Source organism: Bos javanicus, chromosome 17, assembly GCF_032452875.1.
Source record: "Bos javanicus breed banteng chromosome 17, ARS-OSU_banteng_1.0, whole genome shotgun sequence".
Classification (NCBI taxonomy): domain Eukaryota; kingdom Metazoa; phylum Chordata; class Mammalia; order Artiodactyla; family Bovidae; genus Bos; species Bos javanicus.
The window spans coordinates 58,214,641-58,230,441 of NC_083884.1; the positions used below are offsets into that span (position 1 = coordinate 58,214,641).

Below are 15,801 nucleotides of genomic sequence, written 5' to 3' on the forward strand. Positions count from 1 at the left end.
ACATGGTAGATGAAGAGCAGAGCCCTTCTGACACCAAAGTTCTGGCTATAACCACAGGATCTCAGCTGATTCTATCCCACAGCAGGGCTTGGTAACTACTAAAGGAATGAACACGAAGCCAAAAACATTTTAGCAGTCAAGTCACAGATTAAAAGAAAAAGTCATGCCATCATTTTGACACAGAAAATGAACATTCCTAGTGTCCTTCCTTCTTCTTCCAGCCAGTAGTGGATGCAGTGAGCGAGACGTGGTCCTAGGGGCTGGGGATGCCATGGGGAATCTAGAACTCATTCATTCTCTCATTCATTTGGTGACTGTTCACCGAATGTGTGGTCTGTGTGCATCAGGAATCGTGCTCATTGCAGAGGAAACGGATGGATAAACATGCCGGCGATTAAATGAGGTGTTACTGTCACTGTATAATGTCCTTTTTCATCTTGTCATTCATCTTGAACCGCTGGTCCTCAAAATGAACTCAATGAGGCTGCAAATAGTTTGAAAATCCTCTGTCCAGACAGGCATCTGGTTTGGGGGAGTGTTACTGGTGTTTACACACCCCTGTCCAAAGGCTTGAATACATCATTCACGTAGTACACATCAGCAATGGCTTTGCTGGTCTTTCGTCACTGTCCCCACACACCAGTGGCTCCTGGCAAGTGATGGCAACTGGGATGAGGGGCCAGCAGAGTGCCGTCTGAGTGCTGCCTGTGGACTGCCACAAACAAGTTATCGGTTTCGAGCAGATTTTCACCTGTGAGAGCCTGGGTTAGACAGTACATGGCATTCCTGCTTCTGGGCTAGGCTAGACTCTGAAGGTATCCTTGGATGCCGAGGCAGGCAGGGGGAAGCTGGTGAAGATCCTGAAGAACCCCAAAGGACTTGCTCTCAGACCTGCATCCCAGAACCGGAATCAAGGTCCAGTAGCAGGCTTAATATCTCAGGGGCATAATAGTGGTGTGTCCACACACGCCCCACTCTCTATGCATCACTTTTTGTGTGTGTGCCGCACAGCTTGCAAGATCTTTATTCCCCAACCAGGGGTCAAACCTGGGCCCTGGCAGTGAAAGCGCCAAGTCCTAACCCCTGGGCCACTTGAGAATTCCCTCTGTGTGTCGCTTTTAATAGCTGTTGTGGGTGGCCCTTATCTTAACAACTGCCAACCATGAATTTTGTTCTTTTGCTTTCCAGCCTCTGTAAGGGCCGGACACTCTACTCTGTGGTGAGAGACGCCAAGATCGTCTTGGATGTCAACAAAACGAGACAGATTGCCCAAGAAATTGTGAAGGTACCGTAGGGTCTGGGGCCTCCTCCCTGAACCTCAGAAAGACCTGGCCCCATCCTGAGACTCAGGGTCTAGCTTCAGACCAACAGTTTGGGCTTAAAAGAAATTAAACTTCACCTGAATGATACCAGGTGTCATATGTGTGTAACAATTGCTAAAACAACCATTAGAGACGGTCAACCAATGTTTGGTTTCCTTCTGGTGTCCCGTCATCAGGATAATTGGGTGTGTGCAGGGACCAAGGGGCTCTTCTCATGACTAGAATTCCTTACCCCCTGAATCCTTGAATTCCCAAGAGTGTAAACCATCTCTCTCCATAGCTGCTGGGGAACTATCAAATTGTTGGGTGGTGTTTGGGATTAGAACAAACGAGAACATCCTGTGTTTTCTGGGTACCTCGTGACTCCGTTATATTCAGGTTTTTATTCTCCATTGGATGTGTTAGGACTGAACTTCAAAAAAGAAATAAAACTGTGACTGCTCATTAAGGCAAAAATAGAAATGTAGATATTTCACCCTTGAGCCTGACCTCCCATAAGCCTTTCTCCATGTTCTTGATTATTGCCTCATGATACGTCTCTTGAGGAACACAAGTGAATTTCTGCAGTGGTGTGGAATAAGATCTAAGGGGTTCCTTTCTCTTGGGGGCCCTCTTTTCAGATTTGGCCCTGCCCCTTTCCCTCGGGGGAGATCTTCCCTTGCTTCTTTTTCAGGAAGCAGAAGCACTTAGATAGAGATGGTTTTGCTATGATCTGAGGCTGGTGGCAGATTTCTGCCTTGGGGACCCTGCCTGTTCCCACTTGCCATGCCTTCTCCACCCTACTTGCAAGCCTGGGTGTCTGGACCCCAGGCCTACAGCTGTTCAGCATGTGTGGCAAAGGTGGAAAGGCAGCGTGTGTGAACCGTGAGCCCAGGCCAGGCTACAGTGAGCACAGAGGTGTCCTTGTCTCCTGCAGGGCATGGGCTATCTCCACGCCAAGGGGATCCTGCACAAGGACCTCAAGTCCAAGAATGTCTTCTACGACAACGGCAAAGTGGTGATCACAGACTTCGGGCTCTTCAGCATTTCTGGGGTGCTGCAGGCTGGCAGGTGAGCGCTGGTTGGAAGGGCCCTGAGGGGTTCTCGAGAGGTGATGGTCAGGGGATGGGAAGTCACCCAAATGGCCTTAGTGACCTAGACGTGATGCTGGACCTGAGATTGTTTAACCAAGGGGCGAGGCTGCTATGCCTCTGGTGCAATGCTGGTGCCAGGTCAGGCTCTGAGTCCCAAGGGGCCTGTCTTGGAAGTGGTGCCTTTGAATGGGCACAGAGCTGCCTTCAGTCCTGCAATGCCCTTGCCCTTGAATTTCACCTGAGGACTCTCTCCTTCCTCCAAGCACGCACATGGAAGTTGGACTCACCCAAGCACCCTTGCTCAGTTTTCATATGAATTCCTTCATTTCAGTGCAGCTGGAGTGTAGTTGAGAGCAAGAGATTTGAAGTCAGACCCACCCAGGGCCTAGTGTGGCTTGGCCACTCATTAACTGTGCCTCCACGTTCCTGCAAGGAAGATGATGGGTATGATGGTGCCTACCTTAGGGTCTTTATGAGCGTAGAATAAGATAGCACACAGCGAGCGTCCAGCACAGCGCCTGGAGCGCATCAAGCAGTATAAACAATAGCCACTGTGGAGCTGTTCTAATTAGTATGAATTTGCATACACCTCCCCAGTATCACCCAGGAGGATCATTAACTATCGTTAAGTAATTAAAGCTCAGCCACCACTCACCCTGGAGCAGGCTGCCTTGAGCTGACCAGTGAAGAAACAGCCGGGATCCTGAATAAACAACCCTTAATTCCGAAGGTCTGCCCTTTGTAACTTGTAATTTGGAGAGTTGTGCTCGCGCGTGCACACACACATACACTGTAAACCCAGTGTGTTTCCTCTAATCACGCCTCTATAACAAATGGTGTGCCTCTCCAGAAAGACAGCTTTACACCCCCCTCCAGGCTTCTCTATTTGTACTCCTGTTTCAGCTGATTTGGGGAATCTCTGATCTCTTTGAGGTATGCCCCAGGAGCCCCAATACTCCTCCCGGCACAGTGAATTTTCTTCATGCTCTATAATACTTTGAATCTCGGTCAGACCATCTGAAATTTGGCAAAACCTAATCTTGTTGTTCTTTGCGATGCAGTTAACAATGAGAAGCTTAAGGGTTTGTTTGTTCTCAGATATTACTTCACCCAAAGAGATTCATCTTCCAAAATGATCTATAGTCCCTAAGATAAGAAAATAAGGAGACAGGAGATTAATAGATGGAGAGGGTCGTCAAGGCAGAACCTAAGAAGCCAGGTGCTCACTGAGGTTGCAGTTTCCTGGTTGGGGAATAGCTGCTTCCATCACCCCAAGGTCAAGGGCAGAGAAAGCAGTTGGTGATGTCATTATGAACCTAAGTACTGTGTGTCAAGACATGAAGAGGCTCAGCAGGTGTCTCTTTAAACCTAGTTCAAGGCTCTTAAAAAAAAATCGGATTCTTCCCTCCTGGTGGCAGGTCCACACTCATCCTCCTGGCCAGTGGCTTTTCCCCCAAGTGGGGGAAAGCAGGGCAGGGCCTCTGCTTTTTTTCCCATTAGATTCATGGTTTTCCGAAGCCATAGACTGAAGAAAAAGCACAGGGAAATGGAATGACCTTCAGCTTATTCATGGAGGCCCCATGTTAACCAGGAAGAGAAGTCAAATCAAGGGCAAGATGGCTTCTGGCCTTGTTCCCCAGATAGCACCCTGCCCCAACCGTACCCCAGTCTGGTTGTCAATGCAAACCCAGTTAGTATCACAGGAGGCCAGGGAACCCTCAGTAACACCTCCCCACCAGAGACCCACATCACCTGGCTACCCAGGAGGAGCCATCAGTGACTTCCTGTGCTTTTTTTCTGTTGCTGGGGAAATAGGACTCAATTCAGAACTCTGCTCCCAAATGGTGCCATGGAATTCTTGTAGGATTGTGGTTAGGAGTCTAGTCGCTGGAGTTTTAAAGACTAGCAATCAAACAGATCTTAGTTCTTTCACTTTTTATCTCCGTGGCTTTGCGAGGGTCACTTAAGCTTTTGGAGCTTCCCAAGTGGTTCAGTGGTAAAGAATCTGCCTGCCAGTGCCAGAGACACGGCTTTGATCCCTGGGTGGGGAAGATCCCCTGGAGAAGGAAATGGCAACCCACTCCAGTATTCTTGTCTGGGGAATCCCATGGACAAACTTGCCTGGAGGGCTGCAGTCTATGGGGTCGCCAAGAGTCGGATACAATTTAGCAGCTGAGCACACGCACACACTTAAACATTTTTGAGGCGATTTCCTCACCCACAGAACAGCAGTGATCCCCAGTTGATTGTGGGCACCTGAGAATTAAATGGGCTGGAACTCCTGGTATACAGTAGGCACTCAGCAGGAGCTACTTGCCTTCCTGCCCTTCCCTCAGTTAGACCTTGGGGCATCCACAGGGCTCCGTGCCCAGAAAGGGGAGATCAGCCGGGCCTGGGGCAAGGGTGAGTCACAGTAACAGTGAGCACATTCTGGACATCAGACAGATGCCAGGGCTTCCCTGAGCCCATCCCCAGCATTGCCTTGTCTACAGCTGTTCTGCTGTCATCCAGAAAAGGTGTCATTTAAGATGCCAGTGCTATCATGCCAGCCGCCTATAGTGACACCCATAATGAAGACAATTTGGGTTGGTCACTGATAGGCCCATCACCAGGGGAACAGGACACCCCAGGGTGTCTGTGCCAGGCCTGGGTCCCAGCCCCCTGCCAGGCATGTGCCTACATCCACCCCAGGATGATGGTTATCAAGTGACCCAGCCTTACAGTTCCAAAGCTCCACTGCCCCAGCAAGTCAGGAGGAGGCAGAAGGGGCTATTGAGTAAGATGGGAACTGGCAGGTTTGTCCTTCTGGCAGCAGCATCCCACCCCACACGGCCTGGTCATGCCAGGAGAAGGGTGGCTGGCCCAGGACACGACCCCTCTCTCTTGGATGACATTCTTACTTTGGACTCTAACCTCCATTCCATTTCTGTGTCCTCAAGGCGCAAAAACATCCACAGGGAATAATGATGTCCAGGAATCGTGTAGCCCTGGCAGCTGACCCAACCCTTCTCCTTTTCATTCTTGCACCAGTCATCTGGAGTCGAAGTTCATGTGTTCATTTCACAGATGGGAAAGTGGAGACTCAGGTCTGTTCAAGGACACACAGCTAGTAAGCAACAGATGGGTCCTTAAACCCCCGCAGGTGTCCCCTATTCTAGAAGCAAGAACTCATTGGACCCTGCAAACTCATGGTTTGTTTGTTTTTTTAATGAATGGATTTGAGTCCTATTTTCTAGCAGAGGATGTGTTCTATCAGGTCAACCTATACACATGTTCCCAACTGAGGTCCAAGGAGAGGCTGCCATGCAGTCTTGCTTTGGCTCTCACTTGGAGATGACCAGGGCACGGACACAGGAGTAGGTGGTGCAGTGCAGGGCAAGAAGCTCCAACTCTCGGGCCAGTTGGATGGGTTTTACAACTCTGCCTCCCTGGTAGAAGGGCAGCCTCAGAGCAAGTCACTTAATACTTCTGAGCCCCATTTTCTCTTGTGCAAAATAAACTAGACTAGGATGAGTGAGTTGTTTTTAGGATTTAAGATTAATGTATATGAGACACATGCATGCAAGTGTATATATTGTATATCTCCTCCAGGAGTATTAACTCAGTCAGTTCAGTCTCAGTCATGTCCAACTCTTTGTGACCCCATGGACTGCAGCACGCCAGGCTTCCCTGTCAATCACCAACTCCTGGAGCTTGCTCAAATTCATGTCCATTGAGTCGGTGATGCTATCCAACCATCTCATCCTGTCGCCCCCTTCTCCTCCTGCCTTCAGTCTTTTCAAGCATCACAGTCTTTTCTAGTGAATCAGCTCTTTGCATCAGGTGGCCAAAGTATTGGAGCTTCAGCTTCAGCATCAGTCCTTTCAATGAATATTCTGGACTGATTTTCTTTAGGATTGACTGGTTTGCTCTCAGTATTCGCTACTAATCCAGTGTTTACTGAGGCTCCATATAGAACATAAGTGCCATGAATAACGAGGACCAGCTCTATTTGTTCGATGAGGATGGAGGAGGGGGCGCCTCAGTGTCGAAGGAACAGGATGACCGTTTGGGTGTTGAACGTCTCTCTCCAGACCATCCTGTCTTGTACCTCCCACTGGGTTTTGGCCTCAAGTTCAAGGTCAGGCAGTGCCTTATGGGGAGCATAGAGCAGGGGAGAAACAGAAGGAAGCCAGCAGAGATGGTCCAGGGACTTGCAGTCAGAGATGGAAGACCAGTCCTCTCTGGGCTGTGAAACAGGGCTCACCCTGTGCTTCACTTCTCCAGGCGTGATGACAAGCTGCGTATCCAGAACGGCTGGCTGTGCCACTTGGCTCCAGAGATCATCCGCCAGCTGTCTCCCGACACAGAGGAGGACAAGCTCCCCTTCTCCAAACACTCAGACGTCTTTGCACTCGGGTAGGTGGCCCAACCCAGGCTCTTCAGAGGCCCGGCCTGGGCAGAGGGGCACTTCCCTTTTGGAAGGAGCAAGGCGTCTGTCTGAAGATTTCTGGGTGAAATTATGGAGGGAGGGGTCTGAGTGGGCTGTAGTAGAGAGACTATAGCAAACCTCCATGCCTGGTTTCTAACTGATGATGCAAACATGGCAAATTGCCTGAGTCACTCATTCATTCATTCATGCAATAGCTTTGTATTGGGTGCTTAGTATTAATGAACTGTCAAAAACTTAGTGGCTTAAAAAGACATTTATGATCTCAAGTTTCTATAGCCAGGAGTTTGGGAGCGGTTCTGAGCTGGCTCAGCATCTCACATGAGGTCACAGTCAAGATGTTGACCAGGGCTGCAGTCTCATCTGATGGTTTGACAGCTGAGGATCTGTTACCAAGGTGACCACTCACATGGCTGTTGGCAGGAGGCCTCAGGTCCTCACCACACAGGCCTTTCCACAGGCTCGGTGGCAAGAAGCTGCACTGCCTTTATGACCTGGTCATAGAAATTATATATAGTCATTTCTACCATACTCTGTTAGAACCAAGTCAGTAAATCAAGGTGAGGAGAATTAAGCTCTACTTTTTTTTATAAAAAGGAGTATCAATTTGTAGATGTTTTAAAACCACCATAGGTTCCCTATTCTCTCTTGTCTAATGGAAGACAGACAAGGAAACAGTTGTTTTTACAAAATTCCATGATAAATGCTATGCTGAGGATAAGCACAGGACTGTGGGAAGAAAGGAGGAACTAAATCCAGTCTGGGAGATCAGAGAGGGCTTCCTGGAGGAGGGGACTCCTGAGCCTGTGTTAAAGATTGAGTACAAGTGGTCCAGGTGAGGGCAAGGTCACGTGTTCCGGTGAAAAGGAACACGGGTGACGAGGAACAAATTGCCCACCATGGAGGAACACACTGGAGAGCAGAGCGGGGGTGGAAAGAGAGCCGATGGATGAAGAATCAGGGGAGAAAATGAGACTAAGGTGTGAGATGAAAGCCTAGAGCGGAAAGAAGGCACGCTGCAGGGACTTAGAGGCTGAGTTAAGCAGTTTCCATCTTCAGGGCACGAGGGAGCCACTGATGGTCGTTAAACAGGAGAATGACATAATCACATGTTGAGTTTTAGAACAATCTCTACTGTGTCAAAAAAACAGAAAGGAGGAGGACAAATGGGGCCAGGTGACCAGTGCAGGGGGAGACCCTGAAATTCTGCACCAAATCAGTGCCAGGGGAATGAAAACTGGGATTGGACATAAGAAGCAGGATTTGGGGAGTGGAAGTGATAGGGCTTGACTGTTGGTTTAAATGTGGGTGGTGCCAATATCTTCCTGAAACAGCTGGGTGGAGAGTAGTGTCCTTTGCCAAAGTAGAGACCCTGCCTGGGGGGTGGGGGTTGGGGGTGGGGTGTACCAGGAAGGCAAAGAGAGCAGATCTGGACACAGTGAGTTTGAGCCACCTTAGAGTCAGCCCATAGAAGCGACCAGAAAGCAGCTGAATCTACATATTAAGTCTGGAGATGAAGAGCGTAGGACACATCAGCAAAGACAGAGTAACTGCAGCCATGGGAGAAAATGAGTTGTCTTTGAAAGTACAGAGGAGGGAGAGAGGCTCCAGGGCACTGTCCTAAGATGCAGATCCTGGCATTCTGAAAAGATCCACCAGGAGCCTCATCTTACCTTGACCGTGGGGGGCGGTTGCAAGGACTGGCAGAGATGACGCGGGGGAAGCTGTTTGGGAAAGCTGGAGGCTCACAGATGTGTGAAGTTAGATTTTAGCACCACCAGGAGCTGGTACAGAGACCGTCTTCCATGGAGAAGTACCCCCACTGCGTCCTCTCCATAAATCGGGGTGGGGGCGGCATTGGCTGGCACATCAGGAGCCTCGCCATCTGTCACTTGGACCCCTTTAGAGGCTGTCACTTGTTCCAGCTAGTTTATGCCCAGATCTGTATCTAGTTAAATATTGTTATCTGAAACCAAATTGCAGTAATTAAGTTGGTATATTTTAGTATCAATTTAGCAAAAGAAAAAAAAAAAGAATGTAATTAACAAAATGTACCAAAGTAAGTAATTGGTTTTCCACTGGAGTTTTAATCTTGAGCAATTTTTTTTCCCCCTTAAAGCAAGTTTCTCTTGAAAGTTAGGTTTGAAAGGAAGTTTTAATGAGACCTTTATTCCTGACACTGCTGAATTCCAAGGGACCTGGTGCTCTTGGTTTCCTGCCAATTAGGTGCATCTTGTTGCTTGGGAACCTCATGCTGGGGCATGACTTGGAACAAAAATGGATTTTTAAAAGTGTGTTGAGCACCGTGTTAAGCTTGTCATGGGCACTGTCTCAGGGCATCTTCAGAAGTACAGCTTTGAAGCAGGTACCATCGTTCCCAATTGACAGGTGAGGAAACTGAGGTTCCAAGTGGCTCAGTGACTTGCCTTACAGTAATTAACCATGGAGCTGGGAATCAAACTGGGATCATCCTGACTCCACACTTGGAGCTTTTAACCACAGAGCCCCCAGTGGGCTTGAGAGTCATTTCACCACTCAAAGCCCTACTTCCCTCAGCCACAAATCAAAGTCAATAAAGCCACTGTGATATTCTAAGGACTGAATGAGAAAACACCTGTAAGGCACCCAGCACAGGGCCAGGCTTCCCATAGTCTCCCTTCCCCAGTTCGCATGAGCAATGCCTACACTCCGTGCCTCTGTCACCAGGCCCCAACCATCAACTATAGGGTCGCCCTCCCAAATAGTGCACTGCCCCCGTTACAAAGGTCTCACAAATAGGACTGTGTGTAGGTTTCCCAGTACAGCAGGATGGCCAGTGCTGTGATTCTGTGGCCAGATGGTCTCGACTCTGGCTATGACCTCTCAAATGCTGTGTGACCCTGGGTAAGATACATAACCCTCCTGAGCCTCAGTTTCCCCAGCTGTGAAATGGGGCTGATAATAGCACTTCTTATTTTCAAGTATAGGTTTTTACCCTTTTTCCAGTATGATGAGGCCAGTAGATCAGGAAACAACTTAGCATTGGATAGTTTGTTATTCACAGCTCCCAAAAGGAGGGGGCACATTGTCCCATGCAGGGGCTCATGGGGAGGCACCAGGGTCAGTCAAGAGCCAGAAGGAGCAGGAAGAGAATATAGGCAAGAGCCATTATTGTGGTTTCCCCAGGAAGGAATGGATGAGGCAGGGTAAGCAGATTTAAGATTGGCTGCTTTGACTAACTTCAGTGGGCACAGAGTCTGAGAGCTGTCTTAAGTAGGACAGGGGGGTACCAGACCTGAACGTGAGAGCTTGATAGAGAAGATGGGGGACAGAGCTTTGGATTGGTTAGTTTGCATATGAAAATCACCACTTACAGATCAGCCCTTTACTGTCTCTAGAAATTGGCTGGCCCTGAGAGGGGCAAACCCTCCAGGGTTAGCAAGACCCCAGATATCAAAGCATCAGAATAAAAAGGCTTGCTTAATACAGCCCCTCAGTAATCATAATAAATACAAAGGGCTTAAATTAGTGTCCAGCACAGAGTGAAAACTCAGTAAGTGTTATTGTTTATGATGACGATGACTAGACCCATCCAGCACCTTAACTTGAGAACTTCCTGGCATCTGACTCAACAGCCCAACACCTGGGCATCACCACCCCTGCCTGACCCAGATGGATGAGGTTAGCAGGGGAGGGAGTATGCTGAGAGGCAGGCCCCTGGAAATAGCTGGTTTGATACAGTCTTCTATTGGCTCAGTTAATAAAGAATCTGCCTGCAATGCTGAAGACCCTGGTTCGATTCCTGGGTCAGGAAGATGCCCTGGAGAAGGAAAAGGCTACCCACTCCAGTATTCTGGTCTGGGGAATTCCATGGACTGTATAGCCCATAGGGTTGCAAAGAGTCGGACACGACTTTCACTTTTCATCATTAAAAAGGATGACCAAGTGCTCCGTATTCTTTAAAGCAAATGTACATAAATTACCTTAGGTTAGAGGAAAGATCATTTCCTAGCGTTGTTGCAGATATTTCCTGAGTTGGGGAATCTTCTCAGTGAGTTGAGACCTGTCCCCATACTATCACTAAGTATCCAACTTAGTGATAGCCCAGCATCCTCTGACACCCCTACGGCATCCGCCATGGTCCTCAGTGCCGCCCACACCTCTCCCAGCATCCCTTCAGCATCAGCCCATCTCCCCATCCAGCCCATATGTGCTGCTCACAAGCAGTGGTTTCTTCAGTCATTACCATATCATGATGTATGAAACAGAGACGATAACATAGTTGATCCCTCTAGAATAATCCCAGCCTTGAGTTGTTCTGATATTCAGTCTCCCAGATAAACATTCTTCCACTGCAGTTTTATCATCATTCTCATTTGGCAGGTAAGGAAACCTGGATTCAGAAGGGAAGCAACCCACCCAGTGACATACTCCTAGCGTAGCGTAGAACAGAATCAGGACTTGAACCCTTCAAGGCAGTCTGACCTTCAGATCTTTATTTTTGTTTTCCATTATTTCACAGGAAGGGTTCCTTCTTAGAAAACACAAATATAATAGAAAAAAATATGTCCTTTCTATCACTAAGAAAAGACAGTTTGCTAATATTTTGCTTTGTTGTTATTAATTCTCTTTATATCCATATACATATGGGTATACATATATCAATCGTGTATTATTATACATTATATATATAGCAATATGTATATAATGGTTTTTTAAAGTGTAACATATCTAATATACAGTTGTGTCCTGCTTTTTTTCACTTAAATTAATATATTTAGCATTTTTATGTCAGCAAAATTTCTTTGAAATTTCTAAGAATAATAATAATAAAGTATTCCATTTCATTTTAATGATTTACCATCATCCCTATAACCAATTCTTGTTGAGCAGTTTTGTTATTGCTACTTTTTTTCAGTGTATATAATGGTGTACAGAAGATCCTTATAAATGAATTTTTGTTTATATCCCTCATTTTATCCTTAGAATAGTTTTCTAAAATTACAAACATGGGGCCAGAGATCCTAGCCACATTATATTAAACTGTTCAGTTTCTAGCTTTTGATTCATTTTAATTCAGGCACCAGAGAAGATATCCTGGGATAAGCATGACTTCTAAGACATCATGAAAGCTTAAAGTACATCTTAGGTAGCAAAACAGCTGTCCTGTGTGACAGAAACTCAGGGGCCAGTGTGATTAGCCAGCAGGCTGACTGGGTGGGTGTGTGTTAATGAGGGGACACAGAGTTGCAGGTGACATATCACCCCAGCATCCCCTTAACAATGTCTGCCCACAGGACTATCTGGTATGAACTCCATGCCAGGGAGTGGCCTTTCAAGACCCAACCAGCAGAGGCAATAATCTGGCAAATGGGCACAGGCATGAAACCCAACCTCAGCCAGATCGGCATGGGAAAAGAAATCTCGGTAAGTCCCAGGATGGTGCCAGGTCCGGGAGACGAAGGGAGAAGCAGACACAGTTCTAGGCACTCCTTTCCCCATACATTAAGGTTGCAAATGCTTCCCGGGCGGGCGATGAAAACGCCTGCCCACAGCCGTGTCAGGTAATGATTTGGAGCTTCAAAGGCAAAGCCTTCAAACTATGCCTGCAATTCAGGTTCCTACCATCAGGGTGCAGTACACTTGGGCATCATCCAACTCAGAACAAGATACACAAAAACACAGAAGCCCGAGTATAAATTAATAATCAACCTCCGAAACACATCAGGAAGAATCCTCTGTTGATCAGAAAATAGATGAATCAGGGAACGTGTAATTATCTGTATGTTTTTAGAACATAAAAAACGTGTATGTTTTTTAAGGATTACCTGTCTCTAGATTTCCTTTCTCAGGTGAGGTGATCACTGGTAGAGTAATTTTCCCCTCTGAGACTTTCAGAGGCACTTATAGTATTAGATGTGGATAGAAGCTTCAGGATCTTCCTCCTCCCTTTAGAGAAAACTGTCAAGAGACTCCTTGGGGAGCACTATTAATTTCAGTGTATCCCATATCTTCTATAATAGGATTTACCTAGTTTGCTATATAGGCTCAAAAAGTAGATAAGTAAAATGATGGATGATACATGGATAAATAACGCATGGCTGGATGATAGATGAAGTGTAAATACGCGAATTGAGATGGATAAATGGGTAAATGCACAGTAGGTGAATGCGTGATGGATGGATGGATGGACAATAGTGGAATCTGAAAGTGGAACAAATGGGTAGACAGATCCAATGAGATGCCAAGGAGTAATCAGCAGTTACTATTTACATTAAATCACCACGTTGGTTCCTTTTAGGACATTCTTCTCTTCTGCTGGGCCTTTGAACAAGAAGAGAGACCTACCTTCACCAAGCTCATGGACATGCTGGAGAAACTGCCAAAGCGAAACCGCCGCCTGTCTCACCCTGGACATTTCTGGAAGTCTGCAGAGTAAGTGTTCCTTCCACCTTAGCATCTCTTCCCACTGCCCTCTCTCCTGTGGCTTTTGTCGCCTTTTTGCTCCCACTCCAAACTCCTCTGCCAACTATCTCCTTTCCGTGTACCCACCTCCCTCCCCTACACAACACCCTTCCCCACTGTGTTTCTGTTCAGGGGAGTCTCCTCTGGAATCTGTGTCCTAGAGGTGTCCACACAGGGCACAGATCCCAGTGACTACCATGGCTATCTCATTGCCCATCTCTTCCTGATGAAGGTTGACACCCCAGTGCGTCTGAGCATCACATGGTGACGTGGTACCCTGAACCCACCAAGTCCTACATGTCAGCTATTCATCAAAGTACAAAAGTCCTGGGGAGTATCTATTTCATGGATGATAAACGTGTGTGAGTTGTCTCTGCCCTGTTCCTGTACTGATGGCAGGCATGACTAATCTCTCACTGTACATTTGCCACCACTCAGTGATACTCATCAGCAGTTACTTAGAATCAGCCAATCAGCATTGGTGCCCTTCCTGGCCATTCCAGATTTGGTCTAACTCCTTTTACACATGGATATACTGTGGCCCACAGCGACATTCAGCAGCTCACCTACATCTGCATGGGGTGTTGGTGATAGAACTGGGGACACAGGTCAGGCTCCAGTTCTATAATTTAGAATTTGCTCTCCCCACAACCTCAGCCCCTACAGATTCCTCACTCACACTCATCTGGCTTTGAGATGGCTACTCCAGTGGTGTGGTCCTTCCAAAAGCTACCTGGGTCAGCAGTGGATTGAGGGAGCCCTTGGCTAAAGTAGGCCTAGGATCTGGGCCCTGTCTAGAGCTTTGTAATCTGCAGAAGGGACCAACCAAGAGCTCTCAGCTGTAGCCAACATGTTCCAAGGAGGTCAGCAGCTAACTCAAAACTTGCCCCTGGTACCTTGGGTGGGCCCTTCCACGGCTCAGATGCCAGAGGAACTGGCATTTCTAGAATCCTCACACATGGCAAGTTGAAGGCAAAACTGGGGCAAGCCTGTGTTCCAGAGCAATGCATCTCAAAATTTAATACGCATTCATATTACCCAGGGGCTTTGTTAAAATGCAAATTTTCATTCTGTTAGGTCTGGGGTGGGGCCCAAGATCTTGCATTTCCAACAAACTCCAAGGTGATGCTGATGCTGCTGGTCCATGGACCACACCCCACTTCCGACCTGTGTTGTCCAATAACAGCCACACACCGTATGGGGCTATTGATCAGTCGAAATGGGGTGAATCTAGATTGAAATGTGCTCTGAGTGTAAAATCTACACAAAATTTCAGAATTAGGAGAAGAAAAAAAAAAAAAAAACAACAGTTAATCCCTTCCCTCCCTAACCCCTAATCTCTCATCTGTGTTCTGTCTCTATGAATGTACCTGTTCTAGATACTCCGTTTAGCCAGTGCATACAACATTTGCCCTTTTGTGTTTGGCTTCTTTCACTCTGCATGTTTTCATGTTTTATCCACATTTGGCACAGCAGTCCCCACCCTTTTGGCACCAGGGACTGGCTTCGTGGGAGACAGTGTTTTCCACAGACCATGGAGGATGGAGGATGGTTTGGGGATGATTCTCATAAGATCCCTCACATGCCCAGTTCACAGCGGTGTCCGTGCTCCTATGAGAATCTAATGCTGCCGCTGATCTGATAGGAGGTGGAGCTCAGGCGGTAATGCAAGCAAGAGGGAGCAGCTGTAAATACAGAGGAGCTTCACTTGCTCGCCTGCCACTCACCTCCTGCTGTGTGGCATGGTTCCTAACAGGCCACGGACCAGTGCCAGTCTGTGACCCAGGGGTTGGGGACCTCTGTTGTAGCATATATTAGACCGTCATTCTTTTTCATGGCTGAGTGATATTCCACTGTGAATATATACCACAGTTTTTTTCCATTAATCTGTTGCTGGACACTTGGTTCGTATGTGCTTTGGGGCTATTGTGAATGGCATCACTGTGAACTTTGGTGTATGAGCATTTGTTCAAGTCCCTGCTTCCAGTTCTTTTTTCATCACCTCGACCACCAGCACCATCTGCATCTTCTGGGGATCATTTATTAAGCACATATGTGTGAAAGGTGCTGTGTCAAGCATTCTATCCGCGTCATCTCACTGAATCTTCAGAACCCCCACCCCTTCACCAAGAGGTAATCTGGTAACCCCAGAGGAGTGCCCGAGAGGTTAAGTGCCTATCCCAGGTCACACGGCAAGTAAGGAGCAGAGCAAGTATTGGAACCCAGCTTGGTCTGGACCTTGATCCCTCCACTTCACTGCTTTCTAGGCAAAGACTGCCTGTGTACTTTCTGGGTCTCTTTCTAAAGCCATCCAGGGAGAGTGGGCATAAATTCTGCCCCCAACAGCCCAGATCTTGGCTCAGCAGCAGTCAGCAGAGCCTCCACTCAGAGCTGGGGTCTGTGATGTGGCTCTGGTCTCCCCTCCTCCTCCTGCAACTCCATCCCCGACCGAGCATTCTCAGCAGCTCCACATGGCCTCAACCCAGCCACACCAGGGTGACCATCCCTAGTCCAGAGGTCACTTGCTCCAGTG

General features: G+C 47.6%; 1 protein-coding gene across 4 annotated transcripts in view; it reads left to right on the forward strand.

Moving 5' to 3' along the window:
* KSR2 (kinase suppressor of ras 2) overlaps positions 1–15,801 on the forward strand; it is a 485,548-nt gene that overhangs the window by 454,923 nt on the left and 14,824 nt on the right. For 2 of the 4 annotated variants that reach the window (XM_061384873.1, XM_061384871.1), the window contains 5 exons: positions 1,189–1,285; positions 2,239–2,372; positions 6,662–6,793; positions 12,101–12,230; positions 13,105–13,238. In XM_061384873.1, the coding sequence (XP_061240857.1) occupies positions 1,189–1,285; positions 2,239–2,372; positions 6,662–6,793; positions 12,101–12,230; positions 13,105–13,238 (627 nt within the window). Of the gene's footprint in view, positions 1–1,188; positions 1,286–2,238; positions 2,373–6,661; positions 6,794–12,100; positions 12,231–13,104; positions 13,243–15,801 lie in introns of those variants that run through there. The other 2 variants (XM_061384874.1, XM_061384872.1) reach the window with 1 other exon arrangement.